The sequence below is a fragment of the Equus caballus genome, chromosome 3 (assembly GCF_041296265.1).
Source record: "Equus caballus isolate H_3958 breed thoroughbred chromosome 3, TB-T2T, whole genome shotgun sequence".
Taxonomy (NCBI): Eukaryota; Metazoa; Chordata; class Mammalia; order Perissodactyla; family Equidae; genus Equus; species Equus caballus.
Window position 1 is genome coordinate 44,115,765 of NC_091686.1, and position 22,364 is coordinate 44,138,128.

Sequence of the window (22,364 nt, forward strand, 5' to 3'; positions counted from 1 at the left end):
GTTTCTGAATGCTTGCTCTGTCCATCACTCTGCATAGGGAGTAGCGAACTCAGAAGGAAAGAGCACTCTTCAGGGAGTCCAGAGAACTAGGTGTGTCCTTCAGGCTTTGCCAGTAATTCCCTCTGGAGTATTGGGTGAGTCACTTCTTACCTACAGGGACGCTGTAGCAAGGATTAAAAGTACAACTCTAGAACCGGAGGGCCTGGGGTGAGCCCTGGTGTCCCCTGCTTATTCACTATGTGAACTCCATGAAGTCATTTAATTTCTTTGTGCCTGAATTCTTGCATGTGAAAAATAGAATAGTAGTGTCCACATCACAGAATTGTTATGAAGATTCAATGAGTTAACACATACAGAGCGTTTAGAATGGTATCTGGGATGTAGGAAGTGCTGTGTGTTCGTGATTGTTTTATTATTATTTTACTTATTATTATCACTACTACTCTTATTCTCTTTGAGCCTCAGTTCCTTCAACTAGAAAATTAGGAGGTGAAATTAAATGATACTTAAGAAAATTTCAGATTTGTACACATTTATTGAATTTAGCCGAGAACTTTTCTAATCATTTATGGGGTATCTTATAAGTACAAACATTTGAAAATTAATACAGGCAGCAAGTGCTTTGTGTTTTAAGGGCAAAGAGATAAACACAAAACAAACACAAAGTAAAAAAAAGACCTTTGTGTTTTGGCAATCAGAGGACATTTTATTAAGTTTGTGGTCCTCAAGGACGTGGAGGCTTAAGTAGGAAGGCTCCCGGTCTTTTCAGAAGTTGTGATGTTTGAATAGTGATGATTAGGAGCTTGTGTGCTTAAAGGGGGCGAGCAAGGAATTTGTTAATCGTAACGAATACTTACGAAGTATTTACTGTGCCGTAACGTTCCAAGCACTTTACAAATAGTTTGTTTAATCCTCAGTTTACAGACCCAGAAACTGTACATGGAGAAGTTAAATAACTTGCCCAAGATCATACAGTTGATGAAGTGGGCTTCTGAGTTGGTGTTTTTGGCCCCTTGCCCTCACTGTCTCTGAAAGGCTTGAAGACAGGTATGGGATACCTAGAGTAGCAAGTGATTGGGCGTGACCAGACCACAGGGTTTGGGATAAGGTGGCTTAAGGGGAGATAACTGGGGACTTGAAGAAATAGTTTGACCATTATCTTAGTAATCTAGAGAAGAGGGTAACTGACGGTAGACGAGAATGGTTAGCCATAGGAGTGGCGAACAAGCCTTGATAAAGGGGATCGTAGCCTTTTTGGGTCAAGGACCCTTGGGAGAATCCCAAATTTGTGCAACATACAGTATTGCCACAGAGTTTCACAAACTCTTTAATTTATTTGATGCTTTACACAGCTTGGTTTTCCTCCTTTGTCATAATTGTATATTTTCATAAAAGTCCACAGTTTTCTTTCTTTTGTGTTTGTTTTGTGTTCTTTTTCTTTCCGTAATCATATTTTTTAACATTTCACTTTCTTCAGATAACTGTCCTTTGGTTACTAACTTTTACAAAATATAATTTTGGAGAGTTCTTGATGACTTAATCAACTTTGTGTCCCCACTGTATGAGTATATATAAATAAATGATTGCAGTGAAATTACCTAGAATTTGCTTCCTTTATTATGTGAGTACAAAAGTGGTGATGGGCCTGGTGGCCAGTAGCTGTTCTCTACAGTGAGCTGCATCGTTCTGCGTTCATTTCATGAACAACTTGTTATGTGAATGGCTGTATCTGGGATGGGAAAAAATTTGCATTAAAAAAAAAAAAGAGATCAATCTTATTTCGAAAATGCACTGAAATGGCCTCTTGTGGAGAATGAGATCCAAAATTCTGTCTTTGCTTCTAGGGCACAGTTTTTGTTTCTTGAGCTTGGAAACCCTTAGAGTAATTACACTTTGGAGATTAGGGACTTCCAAGAGGTTGGGTGACTGATTATCGCTTGGTTTGTTTATCATTTGGTATGAGAGTAATAATTGGGTCCCCCTTGGCTACGTGGGGAGTAAGCATTGCCAATACCTATGGGAAATTGCTCTAGTAAAATTCACATGCTATTTAGCATTTTTTTTTTTTAATACAATCTAACTTGGCAATTTGGTGGGATGAACTCAAATTTATCTTCTTCAAGTGATGAAAACCAATTGTTTTCTCTCTTCTTTTCTTTTAATTTTCCCTGAACTTTTACTGCACTTTGGACTGTTAAAGTCTCCATTGTAAAAGTATAAATTATTTCTTTGTGTAAATGAAAATATCCTCAAAAATCATGTTATTGATGAGTTAGTTTTGAAGAAGAATATTATCAGAAAAACAACTTGAAAGGTTTCTATATTTTCTCAGATTTTAGGCTTATAAAGGAAAGTGGCTTTTAGTTTGTTTACATTTGTGTAATGGATAGCTTTATGACATTTTTCTTTCTCCAGTACCTAATGAATGTGTGTACTCTACATATTGTTTTAAAAACACACCTGATACATAGAGTATTAGCAAATCAAAGACACTTTTGCGTTTCGTTGTGAATGATTGAATGCACTCTTTGGGGAATGAGGACCTTTTCATAACTTGAATTTTGTTCCAAAAAAAGAATTGACAATATATATAAACCTTCGTTTATGTGCTGTGATCAGGGAAGGAGACATTTCACTGCAAGTGAAATTATCGTATAACTGAGACATGTCTTTTTTAAACATTAAATCATTTAAAATTCTATTTAATGAAAGTGTATCAAAATTGTATTACGCCTTTCCCTCTTTGTAATAGAGTGTATTGTCTGACAATCTGGAATCCGATATTTATGAAATGTGGGATATATACCATCATGAACACCATGGATATGCCCTGATATCCCCTAGGTGGTTGTGAAATATCGAGCTGTACACATGGAGGCCACCCTCGTTTTCTCTTTCTCTCTCGTATACTGAGAATGGCTCCATTCCTTTCCTGTGCAGTATGGGGCATAGATTTTGTGGTGAGTGTTCTCAACCCTGCTGAATTTCCGATTGCCTCTGGGAGTGTGATTGCACTGTGGTTGGGGAGGATGATGGGAACCAGAGCTCTGAATAAGTGGAGAATTACCACGTATGAGGGGACTTAGAAAACACACACACAAGTCCATTGTTAAATTAATATACATTATTACACCATTTGATTTGTGTGCATGTGATTACTTTTACTGGACATATCCTATGTCTTACATTTGTATTAACCTGTTAGTTCTACATTTGATCATGATTGTTTCTTGAGTGGGAATTTAAGGCAAGGAGTGACTTTAAATGATGTGGTAATAAAATAATTGAAGCCAACCCTGGGGGGGTAATGTAGTAGTTAAGATTCAGTGCTCTCACTGCCGTGGCCCGGGGTCGTTTCCCAGTCAGGAAACGACACCGCCTACCTGTGGGTTGTCATCTCATGGCGACTGCATGTTGCTATGATGCTGAAAGCTCTGCCACCAGGATTTAAAATGCCAGCAGGGAGACCCATGGTAGACAGGTTTCAGCAAAGCTTCCAGACTAAGACTAGGAAGAAGGACCCGGCCACCCACTTCTGAAAAAGTTGGCCATGAAAACCCGGTGAATAGCAGCAGAGCATCTTCTGATAGAGCACCAGCAGGTGAGAGGATGATGCAGAAAGACCGAGCAGGGACCGCTCTGCTGTCCACGGGGTCACTGGAGTTGGAATCAACTCAACAGCGCTAACAACAGCAACAACAATAAAAAATACTGTATTTTAAGTCTGCCAGTTGTGAACTCTGCACATGTAACTTTAAGAAAGGCACTCACATGCCTCCTCAATGACTCACCATCATGCTTAGATGACTGTCTGTAACTTGGACAGTGAAAAATTTATGGAAGTGAGGCTTTTTAGATGTTTCGGGGAATCAAAACCAAAGTCACGTATCATGGGAATTGTTCTGTTTGTCATTCTATATGTGTTTAGAATGAGTTAGATAACCTAGTTTTCAGCTCTTGACAACTGCATTTCACAATAAATTCTTTATTTGTGTCTACTAGTGAGATTTGGATTGGCTCCGCCTGGGAGTGCTAGTTTGTCAAGCAGGGACTACAAAGAGGGGAGAGGAGGGCTTTCTCCTTCTGAACTACTTCTGACACTTAGGGATGCTGAGAAAGGGTTAGTCTAAGTCGTCTCAGTTACCTCAAGTTGTACAATTAAAAAAACGTCTTTTTTACTGAAGCATACTTCAATAAATTTATATTAATAGCATTCTTACAAACTAGAAAAATGTTCTTTTTAAAGGAATTATTTGAACTGCTCTCTGAAATTCCATGGGATAGCACTTTATGAGCTTAAAAGTACCAAAGCTCTATTGTAACAATATGATATTATTTTTATTGTTATTGGGTCAGTTTTCTATCACAGATAACAACAAATTTGATCTATGATCCTATATTCACATATGGGATTAAAAACATTTAGTACTTGAACCTTCTTAGGGTAATTTCCCCCCTTCCCTCTTCAGTTTTCTCTGTTGCTCACTCTGACCACGCCTGTCTGTTCCATCTTGGGTGGTTCATCTACCTCCCACCTGTCTGTCTCACCCAGCTCCCACCCCTCCACCTGGCATCTGTGGCCTCTTTCCTGTGATGAGTACTTTATAAGGGACATTTACTAAATGAAGGTTTCAGTTTCTGAGTTATTTTGGCTATTGACTATTCTCTTTATGTTTACATACTTTTAGTTCTGAACAAGGCCTATTCTCTCCTCTTAAACTACTTCTAGTAGCACAGAAATTTTACTCAAATGCTAGGTGAGCAAGAAGGAAAAAAAAGTTCATTCATTTGAAAACATTGGTGGAATATCTATCAAACACCAGGGCATTGGACTGTACTCTCAATGGAACTTGATTATTAATCTTTCTACTTAATTTTTCTGATGTTTCTGAGTAGTGATGATTGCTTGACTCATTTAAAGAGTAAGATTTGCTGTTACCTGTAAATTTGCAGTTGGCATTATAATCCCAGCAATCTGCTTCCTTGGTTATTTGAGAATTTCTTTTATGCACAAAAGATGCCATGTAAGAGTGGAAGATCTCTCTTAAGAGTGGCTCTTCATTGATGAAGGGAGTGCAGTCTGCTGCACCTTTATTATGAAATTAGCCATTTTCCACTTGATAGATTAAGAAATATATGTTTGACTTAAAATCAAAATTGACAAGTACATTTTAAAGATAAAGGTAACAAATGAAAATGGAGTTTAAGAGGTTACAATTGTAGGTGGTATTCACTAAAGGGTTGTAATATTTGAATAGATGTGTGAAGATTGTGGTTTGGGGAGTGCACATCTCAGGTGCTGAGAACTGGGACTTCCTGTGTGCTTCTGTGTTACTCCTGTGACTGGGGGGCTCTTAGAAATGGCGGACCAGAGAGAGTGGATGAGAGCATGTCTGGTCGTCAGAGTGAAGCAAACAGCGTAAGCGCTACTGAACGTGGGGAGGCCCACAGGACCTGATGTTTCACTATTCAGCCCATGGGGAGCAGGGAGCACAGAGCCAGGGCAAGGGGGAGTTCACTGCAAGCCTGGGAATTTAGCTCCTGCCCTTGGCTCTCTGGAGGGGTGACTCTTAGGCAAAATATTTCGATCTTGCTTCACTGTGGTCCGTAGATCTAAGGCTGTATGCCAAATTTATTATTTTTTTAAACAATCACTCCTTATATGCAAAAGTGGTAACATCCTTAAATTGCCACCCAGGATTTACATTATTCAGTGTCATTTGGGACATAGATTTGCTGTTTCATGAAGATCTTTCAAAGAAGAGAAAGTCTATTCAATTAAAGCAAATTATTCTGATGTCTGTAGGTGTTTTAATCACGGAGATGGGGACCATGGGCAAGCACGTGGGCATAGAAAATGTGTGGGCATTTAGAGCTGAATGATGAACTTGAAAGGCAGGAGTTGTGTGTGGGTGTAGATTGATTTTTGTCTTGTCAACTTACAAGTTTAGGATTGAAGACTAAGAAGGTACATATTATATTTTACAGGTTTGCTATTTTTCATACAGAGATTTCTAAGGTTTATGTTTATTAAAGACTTTCTAATCGAATAGTTCACCTCCAATGGAGGTAAAATCCTTACTGATATTTGAGGTCTTAAGCCATCGAATTGAGGATTTCTGAATGGTAGAGTGTGTCTTGGGTTAAATAAAGTTTTAGAATCCCTGGGTACTCTTCATTTCTGAGGGATAATTATCATGTTCAAAGGGACCTGCTCACTTGGGAAGTAAATTCAACTTGTTCTAAAGTATCTTGTTTGTCTCTTGATTTTAATCTCCCCCTGTGACATATTTCTCCAGAGAAAAGGAAAATGTTCAAGGCAAAAAAAATAAATAGCCTTCTGCTTAAATTCATCCCAGTGAGTAGAATTTTATGCATTACTGTAAGTTTGTTATTCTAGAGATTACTCTGGGTACCATTTGCTGAAAGTTTTGCTGCAGTTGCTCCATCAGGTGCTGAGGTCCAGTGTAGTGGGGCTTCCTCCCGGTGTAACTGAATGTGGCTGACTATATGTTTTTAATTAAAAAGACACTATAGAATAGATCCTTATGAAACAGCACATCTTCAATGATATATTTAAAAGTTTTTAAGTATTTATCTTAAACATTTAAATTAAAACAGTTAGTATTTATTAAAATTCTTAGTTTAATCTGAACGTTCAATATCATGTATCAAAGCCAGTAAATATAAGTTTGCTTTTATCATGTACTGTATAAAATTATCTGTTATTGGCGTGGCCCCATGTTAATTGCTGGACTCGTGCATATAGCTTTATTTTAACAACAAAAAAATTGGATTTTATTTAAGCTTTTCAGGAATGCTGAAATATTTTTAAACTAAAAATAAAATTTTTGCCAAATCATCTTTCATGTTGAATCATTATTACATAATTCATTATGTAAGTCATTTGCAATTTTTCTACTAAATAAATGAACTAACCAAAATATCAAAACTTCAAAGGACTTTTGTGATAGAACTACTCAAGACTACCCGCGGAGGGGTTGTGAACTGTCACCATTCCTATGTCCATGAGTCCTGGACTTGAGAATGCATAGTGGCCAGAGAATAAGAAAAACTGTCCATGGATATGATAGGTGTAACTACATATCAATAAACATATTTAAATGAAAATTATTTTGAAATTCAGATAAATGAAGCTCTGATTATACTGTCAAGGTACTTATTTTCACTAATTAATTATTAATCCCTTGTAGTTGAAACAGTAATTCTTTTAGTTAGTTAGTGTCTGATCTTTATTAAAGAATTGCTTGTAGCACATTTCAGATTTAGGTTCAAAAAGTACTGTGTATAATGTATATCCTGCAAGCCAGAGGAGAAAACCTGCTTATTTTGATAAATGCTTCAAGTACCTTAGTGCCCTTTTATTAACACTTTTGGGAGGTTCCATAAAATACACTTGTGCTATATTACGTGTAAGCATTCAGGAAAACCACATGCGGCATTTCAGTTTGCTAGTGAAATAATCGGTACACATACTGTGTGTAGTAACTGAATGCATTTTAAGGCTCAGGATCTGTGTGGCTTTATTCGGGGGTGGGGGGTGGGTAAGGAGGTGTTGCATGAGGTCATCACACCAGCAGGAAAAAAACACCAGTAAATTAATAAATTGGAGTTTTATTTATAGACCTACTGTGAAGAATTTTCTTAGCTGGGACCGGATGTTTCTGTTTACAAGATTAATATTCAGCCACACTTGAGATGGGCAAGCATGTTTTAATTTGACATTCATATCTATGATGAAAGCCAAACAAGAGATGAATGTCCATAGGAATAGCAGACGTCGGACCTGAATAAATAGAGTTTTTCTCAGAGGCTAGCTGAGGCTAATTTCTAAGCGCTCTCTCCCACACAACGTGTTTTGTGTGTCTTTGCATATAGACATTATGTATATGGGTAAACCTGTATCCCCACATTGATAGAATGTTTTTAAACCCAGAAGACTGTGAGTCAAACCTAGTTGTTCAGTGTTAGAACCCAAGTAAAACTGAGTGAAAAGTCACCGTCCTTTTATGTATCCCTTCACTCTTTATTCAGAAGTCGGATCAGATTTCACATACTTTAATAACGGATGTGGAGCTACTTGTGTATATTTTAGCTAACATATTGTATCTTACATACCTTATTTTTTGTTACTTACCTTAAAAACAGAAGCTCATCTTCTGGCGTCATCTAAAAGCTTAGCTATTTTTTATATACTGTAGATAAAAGAAATGTGCCACCGCATCTAAGAGTTTCTAGGAACCCAGGCGTAACCTTAAGGTAGATAAAGACACTTTTTTTTCTTGCTGCTTATATTATCTCTCACGTTCTTCAAATTTTGTTCTTTAGTTTCGTAGTTTAGCACTTTTGCATCTAAAGCAAAAACTAATCATTGTACCTCATAGTAATCTCTTCAGAGTCTCCATCTGCTGGTGTTGGTTTTCAGTTGCTCGTGTCTCCCCGGCCCTTCTCACTGCCTGGCATAGAACACAGTGCACAGTCAGTGGTTAATAGGTGCCTGATACTGATTGATTGGCTGTTATGGTTTGATTAGAACAGTAGTTGGTGGCACAGCCAGATGTCCGGGAGGGAATGGAGGGGTGCCCGTCTGGGGAGGTCAGGCCAGAGTGTGTCTTAAGTTGTGTCTGACATGTGATCTCCATAAGCTCTTCTCTTGACATGTGCTGACAGAAGCATCTTAGACAGCCTTTGTGCAGACAGTAGCCACATGAAATACAGGACAAGAGCTGTTCCTGTATACACGTTCTGATGACAGAGAGGGAGGGAACAGACGTGTCAGGACTTGCAAAGACTTGCGTCTACTGTGGTTGATTGATCTTGTGGAGCATGTTTGCGGAAAAGTGAACTGCCTGGTGTTTGGTGTGCCTTTCCTTACACTGCAGATCAGTGAGTCTCAATCTGGACTGCACTTTAGTCTACCCTGAATTTCTTTAAGAACATGCCACTTCCCTGGCCCTACCCTAGACCAGTGAAATCAGAATCTCTGCAGGTTGGGCCTGAGCATCGTTCATTTTTGAAAACGATTCCAGTGTACAGCTGGTTTTGAGATACTTGGAAATTTTGTAGGAACCAAATTTGGAAGAGAAGAAAGATTAAACAGTATGATTTCCATGCCCTCTGTTCTCATTTACTTGTTGAGAAGGATGTATCACTGTCCAGGAATAATCTAATATAAGCCATTTATGCAAATATTTTTTGGTGAAGAAGATTGGCCCTGAGCTAACATCTGTTGCCCATCTTCCTCTGTTTTGTATGTGGGACACCACGACAACATGGCTTGATGAATGACGTGTAGGTCCATGCCTGGAATCCAAATCTGCGAACCCTGGGCCCCCGAAGTAGAGCAACGCAAACTTAATCACTCCATCACCAGGCTGGCCCCCATTTATATGATCTTAAATGTTCTAGTAGGTGTATTAAAAAAGTAAAGAGGAATAGGTCAAAATAATTTTAATAATAAATGTTATTTAGCCCAATACATCCTAAATCTTATTTCAACCTGTAATCAGTATAAAAATATTAATGAGATATTTTATACTTTTTTTTTCTTGTGTCAGCCGTTCTAAATCTAGGGCATGTTGTAGACTTGCTTTAGTCTAGCCACTTCTCAAGTGTTCAGCTGCCACATGTGGCTGTCCATTCCGTATTGGACAGAGCAGATCCAGAGGGCAAAGTGCGGGAGCAGAAACCAGGAGACCTGACTGTTGCTATTGGTTTTGCCACTGACTAAGCCTTTGACTTTGAACAACTCACTGGTCCTCTCTCTGGATTTCAGTGTCCTTGGTTTAGCATGAGGGGTCAGGAGTCAGTCTAAATTGGGACTTTCTTAATTTTGCTGCACAGAGCCCCAGGCCTCTGTGAGCATGCCTTAGCGGCCAGCACCAGGGAGCGGAGAGGCAGGCAAGCTGCTTGGGCTCTTTTTTCTTTGGATATACTTGACTTTCCAGTTGTCATTTTGTTTGAGGACAAAAATTAAAAAAAAAAGCGTTTTTTAAAGCAAAACAAAGGTTTGAAAAAAATCACTAGGCTAAGTGTTTTCTTAAGTCTGTGATTCTCTCCTGTCAGCATTCATAAGGGGACTCCAGGAGGAGGTCAGGCAGCAGAACTCCTGTCCTTCCTTCCACTGAAGGTGTCACCAGGACAAGGACCCTTGGATGTTTCCTGTCAAATGGTGATAGCCCTTCAGTAGTGACCCAAATGTCTCAGATTTGAGGAACAGAAATCTCAGATGCCTAGATCCACCCCAGAGTGGTGACAGATCACTTAGGGCAGCCGAGACACAAAGCGGTTGTCTCAAACTGACCTAGCCTGAATGTCAGGAGGACACCCCTGACTCTGTCTGAGGTGTGCTCCCTGTAGTCAGCCAGCCCCGAGGGCTGGGATTCCTCTGGCTGCAAGACTTTGCTGACATGGAATGTGTTTCTCTACTAGTGAATGTGTAATTGAGAACTACAGTAGTTGTTATATAGATGCCAATATTAGATGCACATGATTTTGGTTCCCAGACTAGTAATGTTTCTCCATATCAGATAGGTGAACTCTGGTGGCAACAACAAATAGAAAAGAAACAATATCATATCTCGTTCATTGGAAATCAGTCTCTGCCAGGTTTCCACAGTCTGGGACGTGGGGACGCGATCCTAATCCACTATGTCGTTTGCCTTTAAAGCCTTCTGTGTTGGTTTTTGTTAGGAGTCAGCCAAGGACTTATGTGTCCCAAATTTTAGCTACTTTGCTGTTGCATTTGAGGAAAAAAAGTGACATTGAGTGGGAATTGTGAAGTGGGGAAAGCTGAGAGGGTTTCTATCTAGTTTTAGGGTTCTTCTAAGAAGTCTGTTATAACACCATATTCTGTACTTAATAGGCAATTATAAGAAAATTGTTTTGGAAAGAGTCAGCCCAAATATCAACAATCATTTCTGAATTTTTCCTAGCATGCACACACTTAATTCCTCCAGTCCTGGCCTGCTCATGCTCATGAAAGCAACCTGTAATCAGGCAAAGGAGGGAGGGAAATCCAACTTTATCATATCAAGCACAGCCACTTTTACAACAAGTTAATGAAAAGAATGTTTTCTGAGCATGTTGAATTCTTTAATCCAAGTAGATTTCGCTCAATATTTGACATAGGTCTGTGTATAAGACTCCAGATGAATAGAGAAAGTAAATAAATGTGACCTTTGTAAGGCTGGTATTTTCTTTATGAAGCCAAAAGGTGCACAAATAGACAAATATTAGCCCACTCATATTTTTGTCCCAGAAAACATCCCTCTGGCGACATCATCTCTGTGTTCCGTCTTTGGCATTGTTGCTGCCCATCTTGGTTCCCTGCAGGCCTTGCCATCTGTTCAGCCGGTAAAGGGCCCCGTTGCATCAGTGTCCCCATCCTCCAGTTGGAAATAGAGCCCTCTGACTGGCAGTTTTCCTCTGTTTTCTGGCCTCTGTTTATTTGGAACGAGCTCCAGTGTTTCTGAGCGGGTAGCTGTGCCTGAGCCGTTCCTGAGGGTGAGCAGTTACTGGCAGGTGGAAGAGCTGCAGCGAAGAGTGGGGCATCTGTTCTTGCAGTGCTCTGGGCTTACAGGGGTCTGGGGACTTGGAGAAAGTCGAGCCGTGAAGGTGATGCCCTCCCCGGGGCTCTCCTTTTGCCTTTCCCCTTTGTCAGCACTTTGGCTCTTTCGGCTGTAACCTTTGGTCTGTCTTCAGTTTAATATGGCCAGCTGTGGCGGGTGGCAGAGACCCACTGCTTTGATCTGCCTGACCCTATGTCAGCCACCGTCCCTCGTGGCTCTCGGGACTCTTGCCCGGCAGTTTTGCAGTCACTTACAGCTTCAGCGTTGTCTCACTCACACCTTAAGACCTCATTCTAATACAGTCAGCTCTTGGCCTTACCCCTAGTGTCCTTTTGACATTTCCCGCATTCCATCCCCCATCCTATATCTGGGGAATTTTGAGGAGTTGCCAGGTAGGATATTTTGTAATTTCAAACCATACATAAAGACCTAGGTAAAGAGCTGTGGCCATCGAAGTGTTTCCATGATTTCTTAACAAGCATGTATGTTAGTCAGGCACAAGAAACGGGGGAGGGCAGAGAAACAAAACAAACAAAATAGTCACCCAACACCTGAAGTATAATGAGCTCATTTCCTCTTTTTTCTTCTCTTTGTTTAATTCTTAAATTTTCCTTTTCTTATTTCATAGTATGCTTTGGCATTACACATTTTGTCTTTTATTTTACATCATGCTTTTGTGTTATAATATTTATTCTACCACAAGCTGCCCAAGATAATTTTTGAAAATAAAAGTGGTATTTATAAGAAACACCTCTCTGTATTCATTAGAATTTCAATTCTAAAAAATGATTTGTTCATCACTTTTTAATTATTAGGCCATGTCTGAAGTCCTTTCTGGAAGCAGTGTAGTGTGGTCATTAACACAGGTGTCTGGCACCAGACTGCGGGGGTTTTTGCTCATTCGGTCTGCATATAAATCACTAGGTGATTATCTTGGGCAAGGCTTGTAATATTTTTGAGCCTCAAGTTTCTCCCCCATGGTAATGTTATGAGGACTGAATATGTGTATATATAAACACATGTGCATACGCCTTACTCATCTTACAGCTGCTCTGTCGTGTTTGACTTTATCACCCAAGCAATGCCTGGCATAAAATAAACATGCTATAAATGTTAGCTACTACTATTGCTATTTACTTTAGTTATTGTGACGCTCCTCAGATAGATCTAATTCCTCCGTTGCAGGTGATGTACCTGAAACCAGAGGAGGTTATTTAACTTGCCCAGGGTGGTCCAGCTGGTGAGTGTGCAGAGCCAGGTTTGCACCCGGGTTCATCTCAGCACGCGAGCCTCACCCTCATCCGCTGCATCTGCCTCTGCCACCTCCTTTGGCAGCAGAGTTAACTAGATATGCTTGGATTGTTAGTACAGTCAAGCTTGCGTCCATCAGTACGGGTTCACTTCCTGATTTTTCTTTTTCCCTAAGTAGTTACAATTTCTCTTGGGTGACAAATCTGTGCTATTAGGTTGCAAATCTCTTGGCATAGGTCTACCATAAATTTTGCTTCTTTGAGAGACACTTCTAGGAAGTAAGAGGGCTAGGTTTATTACTTAACATCAGGTGTTATTTTTAAGAGAGGAACCAGCATATGGAGATGTTCTCATGCATATGGCAGAGTGCACCTGGCAGATGAAAGTTACATGAACCTGTGTTGATGCTCCTTTCAGATGTTTCTAATAGATCTGAGTTGTCCAGGAAATGACCCCTCAGGTGAAATAGAGAATTAATGAATTTCCCTCACTGAAGGGGCTTTTTGGCTATTTATCAGAAATGTAACCTTCATGATTACCATCTCTGACGATGGCCCTTTGGATGTTCTGGCACATTGTAGGAATTTGGTGACTATTCCCTGGCTGAGTGAATGAATGAATGTATTCACAGATGTGAAGAATGATAGTAGTTACAAGAGAGCTCCTTACGGTGAAGGAGGCATGGGCTGGAAGGGAGTATGGCTGGTTCTAAGTCTGAGCAATAAATGGAGTTTGTCATTGTATCGTATTCTTAAATACCTGGGTCTCCTTGCTGGCGTCATACTGCCCGCTCACTGTTCAAGATGTGCCTTCAGTACGTGCATGCACAAATCCTGATGTCCTGTTCAGGATTCAGTGCGTTTTTGCCTTTTGCTCTAAGATTCCTACCCTCTCCTTAAACAGTGAGTCAGTCACTTTACTCAGAGACATGACTCCAGCTGAAGGGACAGACCTGGTCTGGCAGACCATTTCCTGCCCCGCTCATCCCAGAACGAGCCCGCTTTCTAGTGAAGAAACATAGTCTCCTGAGTCAGTTATGGTTGAATGTGCAGAATTGTTTTCTTTTTGCTGAATTGATTATTACCTAACAGAAACTTATCTCCCTCCTTTTTCTTTATTAACTCAATCGGGATCTTCTAGATTCAAGAGATAGGTACTGGATGAATAAGAACTATGAGTCTCCTTTCAGCAATCACATTACATCTAGAATCAAAGGAAGAAGGCAGTCTTTAATTCTTGATAGCCCTTGATCATATTTTAATGTGGGAACTTTTTAAATACTCCAAAAGGTGGTTAGTGGTAGGAATAGATATTTGGTGGGTATTAATTAATCTTTTGTTGTTGAGTTGGCTAATGTAATAATTTGGCTTTTTCTCTTTCAGCTGTCCCATTTCCTCCAAGTCACCGGCTTACAGCAAAAGAAGTGTTTGATAATGATGGGAAACCTCGAGTGGATGTCTTAAAGGCACATCTCATGAAGGAAGGCAGACTGGAAGAGAGTGTTGCATTAAGAATAATAACAGAAGGGGCTTCAATCCTTCGACAGGAGAAAAATTTGCTGGACATTGATGCACCCGTCACAGGTGAGTCCGAAGGATAGAGATTGCCCACTTCCGCTCCTCTTTGTTGTTTCTCACCTCACATTGAATTCAGATACCTTATTCACCTCACTCCTTTACTGTCAATTTATACATTAAGAACTAAAGACATTACACATATGTAACTATTTTTATATATGTATTAAATATCTATAAGATTGTGATGCTCAAAAAATTGGTGCAACTCAGAGATGATGAGGATATCACGAAGTAATACTTTAATTAAGGAGTGATGTTGTTTGTCAGTAGAAACACTAACTGGTGCAAGGAACACAAGATATTCATTGGGAGAGAGTAGACAAAGTGTCCTAAGACTTCCACAGTGTTTGAGTAAGTGGCTAAGTTAAAGCATTGGTTCTCAAAGTGTCATCCCCAGACTGGCATCATCATTGTCATCATCACTTGGAAACTTGTTAAAATGTAAATCCTCAGGCCTCACCCCAGACCTGCTGAATCAGATTCTCTGGGGTGAGGCCCAGCAATCTGTTTTATCAAGTCCTCTAGGTGATTCTGATGCACATTAACGTTTGAGAACCACTGAATTTTAGGAAGAAGTGCAAATTTCTCTTCTTCCAGAGTATTTTGTGTCTAAAAATGTGTCTTTGCTCTTTACTTTTTTGTTGTTGTTAAGGAAGATTAGCCCTGAGCTAACGTCCGTTGCCAGTCCTCCTCTTTTTTTGCTTGAGGAAGATTAGCCCTGAGCTAACACCTGTGCCAATCCTCCTCCACTTTGTATGTGGGGTGCCGCCACAGCATGGCTGACAAGTGGTGTAGGTCCATGCCCAGGATCCAAACCCGTGAACCCAGGCTGCTGAAGCAGAGCGTGCCAAACTTAACCACTACACCACAGGGCTGGCCCCGTGTCTTTACTTTTTGAGTATTTTTGTTCTCTTACTTCTTACAGGCAGGTAAATGTTTTGTATAAGTGTAACTTCTCTTAAGCCATAAAAATTAAATCTTGTCAAAAAATTTTATGTGGTGTAGAGTGTCAAATATTAGAGATTTTTAATCTACCCTTTGTGGAGTTTGCTAAACTTGCTAGTTTTCGTTTTCAGAGAAGCTAAAACACATTTAATTTTCTGTTTAATTATTAGCATTCTGGCAAAAGGAAAAAATTTAGACACAGAATATTGTCCTTTTCAAAACAAATGGGACATTTAGACATATTTCATATATTACTGGTTGCTTCTTTCTTCCAAATCTTCATTACTTATATTATTGGCCTTCAAATGTGTATTTGAGTGTTGCTGTTAAGAGAAAGATAAGCTCTCTTGAGTATCAGACTAGGCCTTCCTTAGCCAAAATGGCCCTAGTGACTCCTCTTGTGAAGAAATCGATGTTATTTACACTTTGTTTTTGTTTGGCAGTGCTCTTCTTGTGTTTGTAACTCCGAATGTGCTTGGGGCCAGGCAGCAGGAGAAATTGCTCCAGTTGTGTTAACTCAGTTTTGGCCAGTGGTGAATGAGTTAAGCCGCAGACTTCTCTGTGTGTCTGTCACTATGAACCCCATTTTCCGTGTGTTAGAAGGGAATTATGCATTGGTGTCTCCAACTCATAGACACTGTGAAAATCGGACAAAACAAATGTGAACGTGCTTTACTTTCTTAGATACCAAAATACTGAAATTTTTTAGTGTCTAAATAGTAGTTTGGCATCCCCCAGCCAAAAAAACTACTCTAAAAAATTGACTACAGTGGCCAGCCCAGTAGCATAGTGGTTAAGTTCGTGCGCTCTGCCTTGACAGCCCAGGGTTCACAGGTTCAGATCCTTGGCATGGACCTACACACGGCTCATAAAGCCATGCTGTGGTGGCATCCAGCTTACAAAATAGAGGATGATTGGCACAGATGTACTTCAGCTACAATCTTCCTCAAACAAAAAGAGGAAGATTGGCAACAGATGTTAGCTCAGGGCCAATCTTCCTCACCAAAAAACGAGACTATAAATTCCACTATATAAATTAATGGTAAAATATTAGCTGTAAATGAAATCTTTCTCATTAAACTTATTTGTTTTTAGTAAGAAAGCATGGCTTGGTGTTTTATTATGTTTATTTTTTCTCATTCCACTTGATATCATGTGACTTCCAATGAAGAATTCATGTTAAATTCACTAATGAGGCCAGCTGATGTTAATGGAAGTGATAATTATAACTTAAAAGAAACATGTGAAATAGGTATGTAGGGCAATGTGTTTTCTGGGATGCAGTCAGCTCTGTTCAACTAGGCTCTGTCCTGAAAGGACACGTTGGGGGTTTCTAGAGGAGTCAGATTGTGGCGTTCTGACCCAGAACCTTTCTGGAGTCCAGAGTAATTGCCCTCATATTCAGTACAGGTCATAACTGTTCTTTCTAGTAAGATCCCAGCTGACATTTTGGCAAATTTTGGGATATAGATAAAAAGAGACTTTGGAAATCAGGACTCAATTATGTGTAACTTTCCCTGGGGGAGAAAAAAACTAAAGATTTTTAGATAGTGACCGAAGCAGCTATGCAGACATCACCGAATGTGTAGCACTAGCAGAAACCTTTCTCTAGAGGAGATTTATATCTCATGATGAAGGCAGGGTCCTAAGGAGCCTCCAGGAGCTTCCATTGCAGGGTCTCCTACCCCCTGTCCTGGGAATGTAAGGACGTGGAATAATAGTGGCAGAGGAATGGAAAAAAATTGACATTTGGATAAAAGGAGAAAAAACACCCCTTTTGCATATAATTCACCAGATAGGTAAATTCATAGTTTCATATTCAGCCTATGAGTTTCTGAGCAAAAGCTGAAACTTGGAAGACTGCAGAATAAAAGCAGAGTGCGTTGATCAGAGAAAATTGCAATCTCTTTGTATTTCAAAATTTCTTAAAATTTATTGGTGAAATTTTATGATAATGTGATTGTGATCTGAGATTTTATTTTGTCTGGACAGCTGAACCAGCAGGATAATATATATTTTTAAATTTGTTGTTTGCGTTACTGATACTAGGCTGTGCAGTAAAAGGCATAGTTTACACTGAAAAATATTCAGAGTAGGGTATTCTTTATGTAGTTCAGAATTCCACACTGAAGAAAGATGGAAAACTTAAGAAACAGTTCAGAGGAGAGGAAAGAAGAGGAAGAAGAAGGAGGGAGCATGGGAGGGGGCGAAGAAGGAAGATGAAACAATTGCAAGTGAAAACCTGAGGAAAAGAAGAGGAAGGGAGCAGGACTTTTCATGGAGCCCAAAGCCAGGCCACAAGGTGGTTCCACGCGCATCAGAAATAGTCTTTCTGCTGCAGATGATGGATTCCTAAAACCGACAAGGTGACTGGGTCCCAGTAGAAGCTGGCCAGTAAATCCTTATGTGGAATTCACCTTGAAGTGTACTAGATATGTAAACTCTCCAATGGCTAATATTTTCTAATGTTACACAAACCCACTCGCCAGCTTCTCCTCCACTCCTCTCCTCTTCATTAAGAAAAATGTTTCACTGTCAAATGTTTAGAGAGAAGTTATGCTTACATCCATGCCGTGGTTTGCCTCCATTTTAAGAAAAACCGAGAAATTAGTATTCTGGTTATTTGAAATCTGGACATTGATTCGTTCTTTCAGCATTTCTTTAATGTTTAAATGTACAAAGCTGCTCCACTCCTCTCCCCCACAGCAAGTCTTTATAAAGTAGTGAAAGATTTGTGTTCATTTAGGATTTTTTTCCCTTAAAGTACTGTACATTTTATTTTGAAGCAGACAGAAGGACCAGGAAGCTGCCTGGTCCCCGCTCCCTGCATGCGTCCCTCTGGAGAAGGGGACACAGCCTCGTGAGCAATGGACAGGTCCCTGCTCCCTGCGTGCGTCCCTCTGGAGAAGGGGACACAGCAACATGTGCAATGGTACAGGCCCTCCTGGTGGTGGATTTAGATAAGCCAGGAACCATCTCCCTGGGAGTGCGATGAGGATTAGTTATGGGTCCTCAGTCAAAGCAAGGGAGGTATGGGGCACGTTCTGCTCTTTTCTCTAAACTAAGGCACCTGATTAGAATGATAGCTGTTTCAGATATTTAATTTGGAGAGTGTGTTTCTGTGTTAGAGGCATTTTGTCAAAGAAGGTATTTTCCCTTTTTGATTCTTTTCTGAAAATCAGGTTGAATTTACCTTTGTTTCCTTGCACATATACAGATGGAACATTAAAACGTGTGGCCAAATACCAGTGTGGCAGCTTGCTATGGACTGAATCCTTGTGTGCCCCAATGTTCCTATGTTGAAGTCCTTATCCCCACCATGATCGTATTTGGAGGTGGGGCCTTTGGGAGGTAGTAGGTTTAGGTGAGTTCCTGAGGGTGGGGCCCCCACGATGGGATTGTGCTCTCAGAAGAAGAGGAAGAGATGAGAGTCCTCTCTCTCCGCCATGTGAGAGCACAGCAAAAAGACGGCTGTCTCCAAACCAGGAAGAGGCCCTCAGCAGACGCTGAGTGTGCTGGCCCCTTGATCTGGGCCTTCCGAGCCTCCAGCACTGTGAGGAATAAATGTTTGTTGTTTAAGCCACTCCATCTACGCTATTTTGTTACAGCAGCCCCAAATAAGACACAGCTCGTTTTGGGAATTCAATTTAACAATCATTTGTTGAACATTTACCTGGCGTGGGTGGTAGGGGTTATATGCAGGTGAGTAAGACCTGGCGTCTGCTCTCCAGGGCCTTGGAATATAACAAGAACACTGGTCTTTGCCAGAAGATATGTGCATCAAATTATTGATTAAATTGAGGACATGACCTAGATTTATTCAAGCAAATGAAGAAGTGTCCAACTGGATATAACTAATTTAAAACCAAAACGCTTTCTTGTCTTCTAAATGGCTAAGGTTCTCCAGAGAGTGCCCATTGATTATTCTATTCCATCTTTGAGTTAAAGAAACTGTTACAAAGCTGGGGTTCTACCTGTCCCGAATGTGGACTGAGAACTATTAGAAGGTTAGCAGCTGTGGATGATGAAACACGTGAGACATTGTCTTTGACTGGACTACTCCAGGTCTAACTGGGGAGTGAGATACATAAACAGATAATTACTGAATAATTTGTTCAGAGCTGTAATGGAGGTGTCCATGAACTAGTGTGGGAACTCAGAAAAAGGAATGCAGGAAAGCCAAGAAGGTCTTGACAGATTACCTCATATTTGAACTGGATCGTGTGTGATAAGTAAAATTTTTTTGTGTGAAAAGTCTAGGGAAGGATATTCTGGCAGAGACAGCAGCGTATTAAAGGCACTGGCTTTCCTGGTAAAGTGGTGAGGTGTGTTCTTGGAGGTTTGCTGTGGGAAGGGGTTTGGGGGCGGGGGTGAGCCTGGGGTTGGATGGTCAGAGTCAGATACTGGCCTCTCATAGCAGTGCTTAAACATTCAGACACTGTTCTGTAGGTACTGGGGAGCCCAGAGGGTCTTTGAGCAGGGGTTTGTGGCTAGAATAGCCTCCTGGGCGAGATGAGTGGAGTGGAGAGGAGATGGTTAGGAATCCGTCCTGCTTGTCCAGGGAGCCATGATGAGGACTTCAGCAGGGTAAGACGATTGGATTCGATTTTGATTACATGACGTTTTAAAAATAATAGTTACCGTTGATCTTAAAACTCTTGATTGGTTTGTACTTAACGTCTAGTGAAGACCTCTGGAATACGCTAGGATACTTTGTGCACAGATCCAATTTACTACATTTTTCCTTGAAGTTCTCATATTTTCCTGTTTTCCCTTTGACTAGCAGAGAACATTTCCCTCATTTGTAAAGCAAAAGCAAACCAGGAGCTTAGGCCTTTGAACAGAGTGATTTAGAACTCACTTTCTGCTCTCCGGGCCGAGGGGATAGGCCAGCATCAGCTGGGCAGACTGCTAATCTCTCCGGTTTGTCTGTTTCCTGCAGTGGGGGATTTGTCCCTGGGGCAGCAAAGGATTCCCTCAGTGGCTGCTCCTGCCATTTAGCAAGTCAGGCAGTTGCCAGGAGAACCCTCTGGCTTTGTTCCTGGATGTGAGAGTGGACCCGTGGCCAAGTTTAAGGTCATGGCATTCCTTCCCTTACAGCAGCTGACGTCAATTAGGAGAATTCCCCATGCCTTTCCTCTGGGGAGAGTTAAGTGGGGATGAGAATCCAGTGTCTTTTGAAAGCTAAAGACCAGTGTTTGTTCTCCTCATACTATCATTTGTCACTATCAAAGCAACGTGGCCTTAGTTGATAAGGGAATAACATATTACTTCTGGGGCATTTTGCCCACTTGTGATTTCAGTGTCCAAATCTTTAGGGCCTGCCCCACAGCCAGAGGCCTGTTTTGGTACCCGGCCTGCTGCTGGCAGTCAGCACATTCAGTCCCAGCCTGTGGCAGCCGCACATCGTTTTGGTGTTCTTATTCTCCTTAATTTGGGCCCTTGATTAAAAAAAATAGATAGTGCTGATACAAGGTCACTGCATGAGAGCCCAAGTCCTTTTCCCTGAATTGTTTGCGTCTCTGGTTTTGCAAGGATGGTCTTAGGAAACCCATTTTATCAAGGAGAAAAGGGAGTCTCAGAGTTTCACTCTGAGTTTCTCAAACTTGCGCCTGGATCAGAATCAGCTGGAAGGCTTCACGAAGTACAGATTGCTGAGTCCCACCTCCAGGGTTCTGATCGAGTAGGTCTGGAGTTGGGCCTGTGAATTTGAGCGTCTGGCAGTTCCCCAGAGGTGAGGACACCCTCGATGGGGACCACACTGCAGGAACCACCGGTTGAAGTAACTGCTCTGAGGCCTCACAGCTAGTAAGCTGAACACTTTGACGGACATCCATCTACATAACTCAGGCTTAGCTGTTACACTGGTACTGTACACACTGCTCCCTCTGTATGAAGGTTAAAAAATGAGACATTTTCAGTTCATTTGACTAGAATTTGTGCTTGCTTATTACTGAAGAAGACATACCAAGAATGCTGTTAAAGGTTCTCAAGAAATAGAAGGAACAAATTATTTTGACTGTTTATTATAATTTATATTTTAAATAAAAATATGTTGCTATAATACAAGGGAGAAAGACAAAACAATAGTGCTTAGCGTCCTTGGGGCACAGAATTTATCTATATAGTTTGTTCCAGGGAAAAACCTTCTTAGTGCTTTTGTTTTTTCTTTGGTGACAAAGATTGGTCCTGAGCTAACCTCTGTTGCCAGTCTTCCTCTTTTTGCTTGAGGAAGATTGTCACTGAGCTAACGTCCATGCCAGTCTTCTTATTTTGTATGTGGGATGCCACCACAGCATGGCTTGACGAGCAGTGTGTAGGTCCACTTCTGGGATCCAAACCCGTGAACCCCAGGCCACCAAAGCAGAGCACGTGAACTTAAGCACTGCACCGCCAGGCCAGCCCCGTTAGTGCTTTTCTTTACAAGCTCTTTGCAAGTTGACTATAGAAAGCTACTGCTGGGACAGTTTATAAAGGAAAAAAGAAAGACCAGAATCAAAAGCATCTTTAAGTGAATTGTGTGGAAATGAATACAGTATTATATTAAGAATAGTTGAGCCATAGTAATTCAGCACTTGTGTGTAACATACAAGTCAGTACTAATCTTTTAACGTCAATAAGCGTAAGCCACCATCCAAAGGAAACGTTTGACAATTGTTACAATTACATCATAATTGCATGAACAGTATTTTGCTTTAAGACACAGTGTACCCTGTCCTTTTCAGTTTGCCATGAGTCGGTACTTTTTACAAATAAGTGTTTAAGCACCATTGGTAAAGCAGTGCCTGTAGTTTCCATAGGAAGATAAAAATCCCCCCAAACTATTAATCTTAAAATCTGAAAGTTATCACTTGCAACAATAATATTTTGATGGTTTTAGAGAAGGTTGAAATATATTATAACCAATGCTGCTGTGGCTTTAAGAGAAGTAATGTTTCAAATAATGCTGAAATGCTTCCAGCTGAAGAAAGAACGTTCCTCTGAGGTACCTCAAAGGAAA

General features: G+C 40.6%; 1 protein-coding gene across 17 annotated transcripts in view; it reads left to right on the plus strand.

The window, feature by feature from the left end:
* The window catches only part of PPP3CA (protein phosphatase 3 catalytic subunit alpha), a 287,954-nt gene that overhangs the window by 126,097 nt on the left and 139,493 nt on the right, over positions 1-22,364 (plus strand). For all 17 annotated transcript variants that reach the window (XM_070263369.1, XM_070263363.1, XM_023637650.1 and 14 more), the window contains one exon: positions 14,225-14,425. In XM_070263369.1, the coding sequence (XP_070119470.1) occupies positions 14,317-14,425 (109 nt within the window). In that variant the 5' untranslated portion in view covers positions 14,225-14,316. The remainder of the gene's footprint in view (positions 1-14,224; positions 14,426-22,364) is intronic.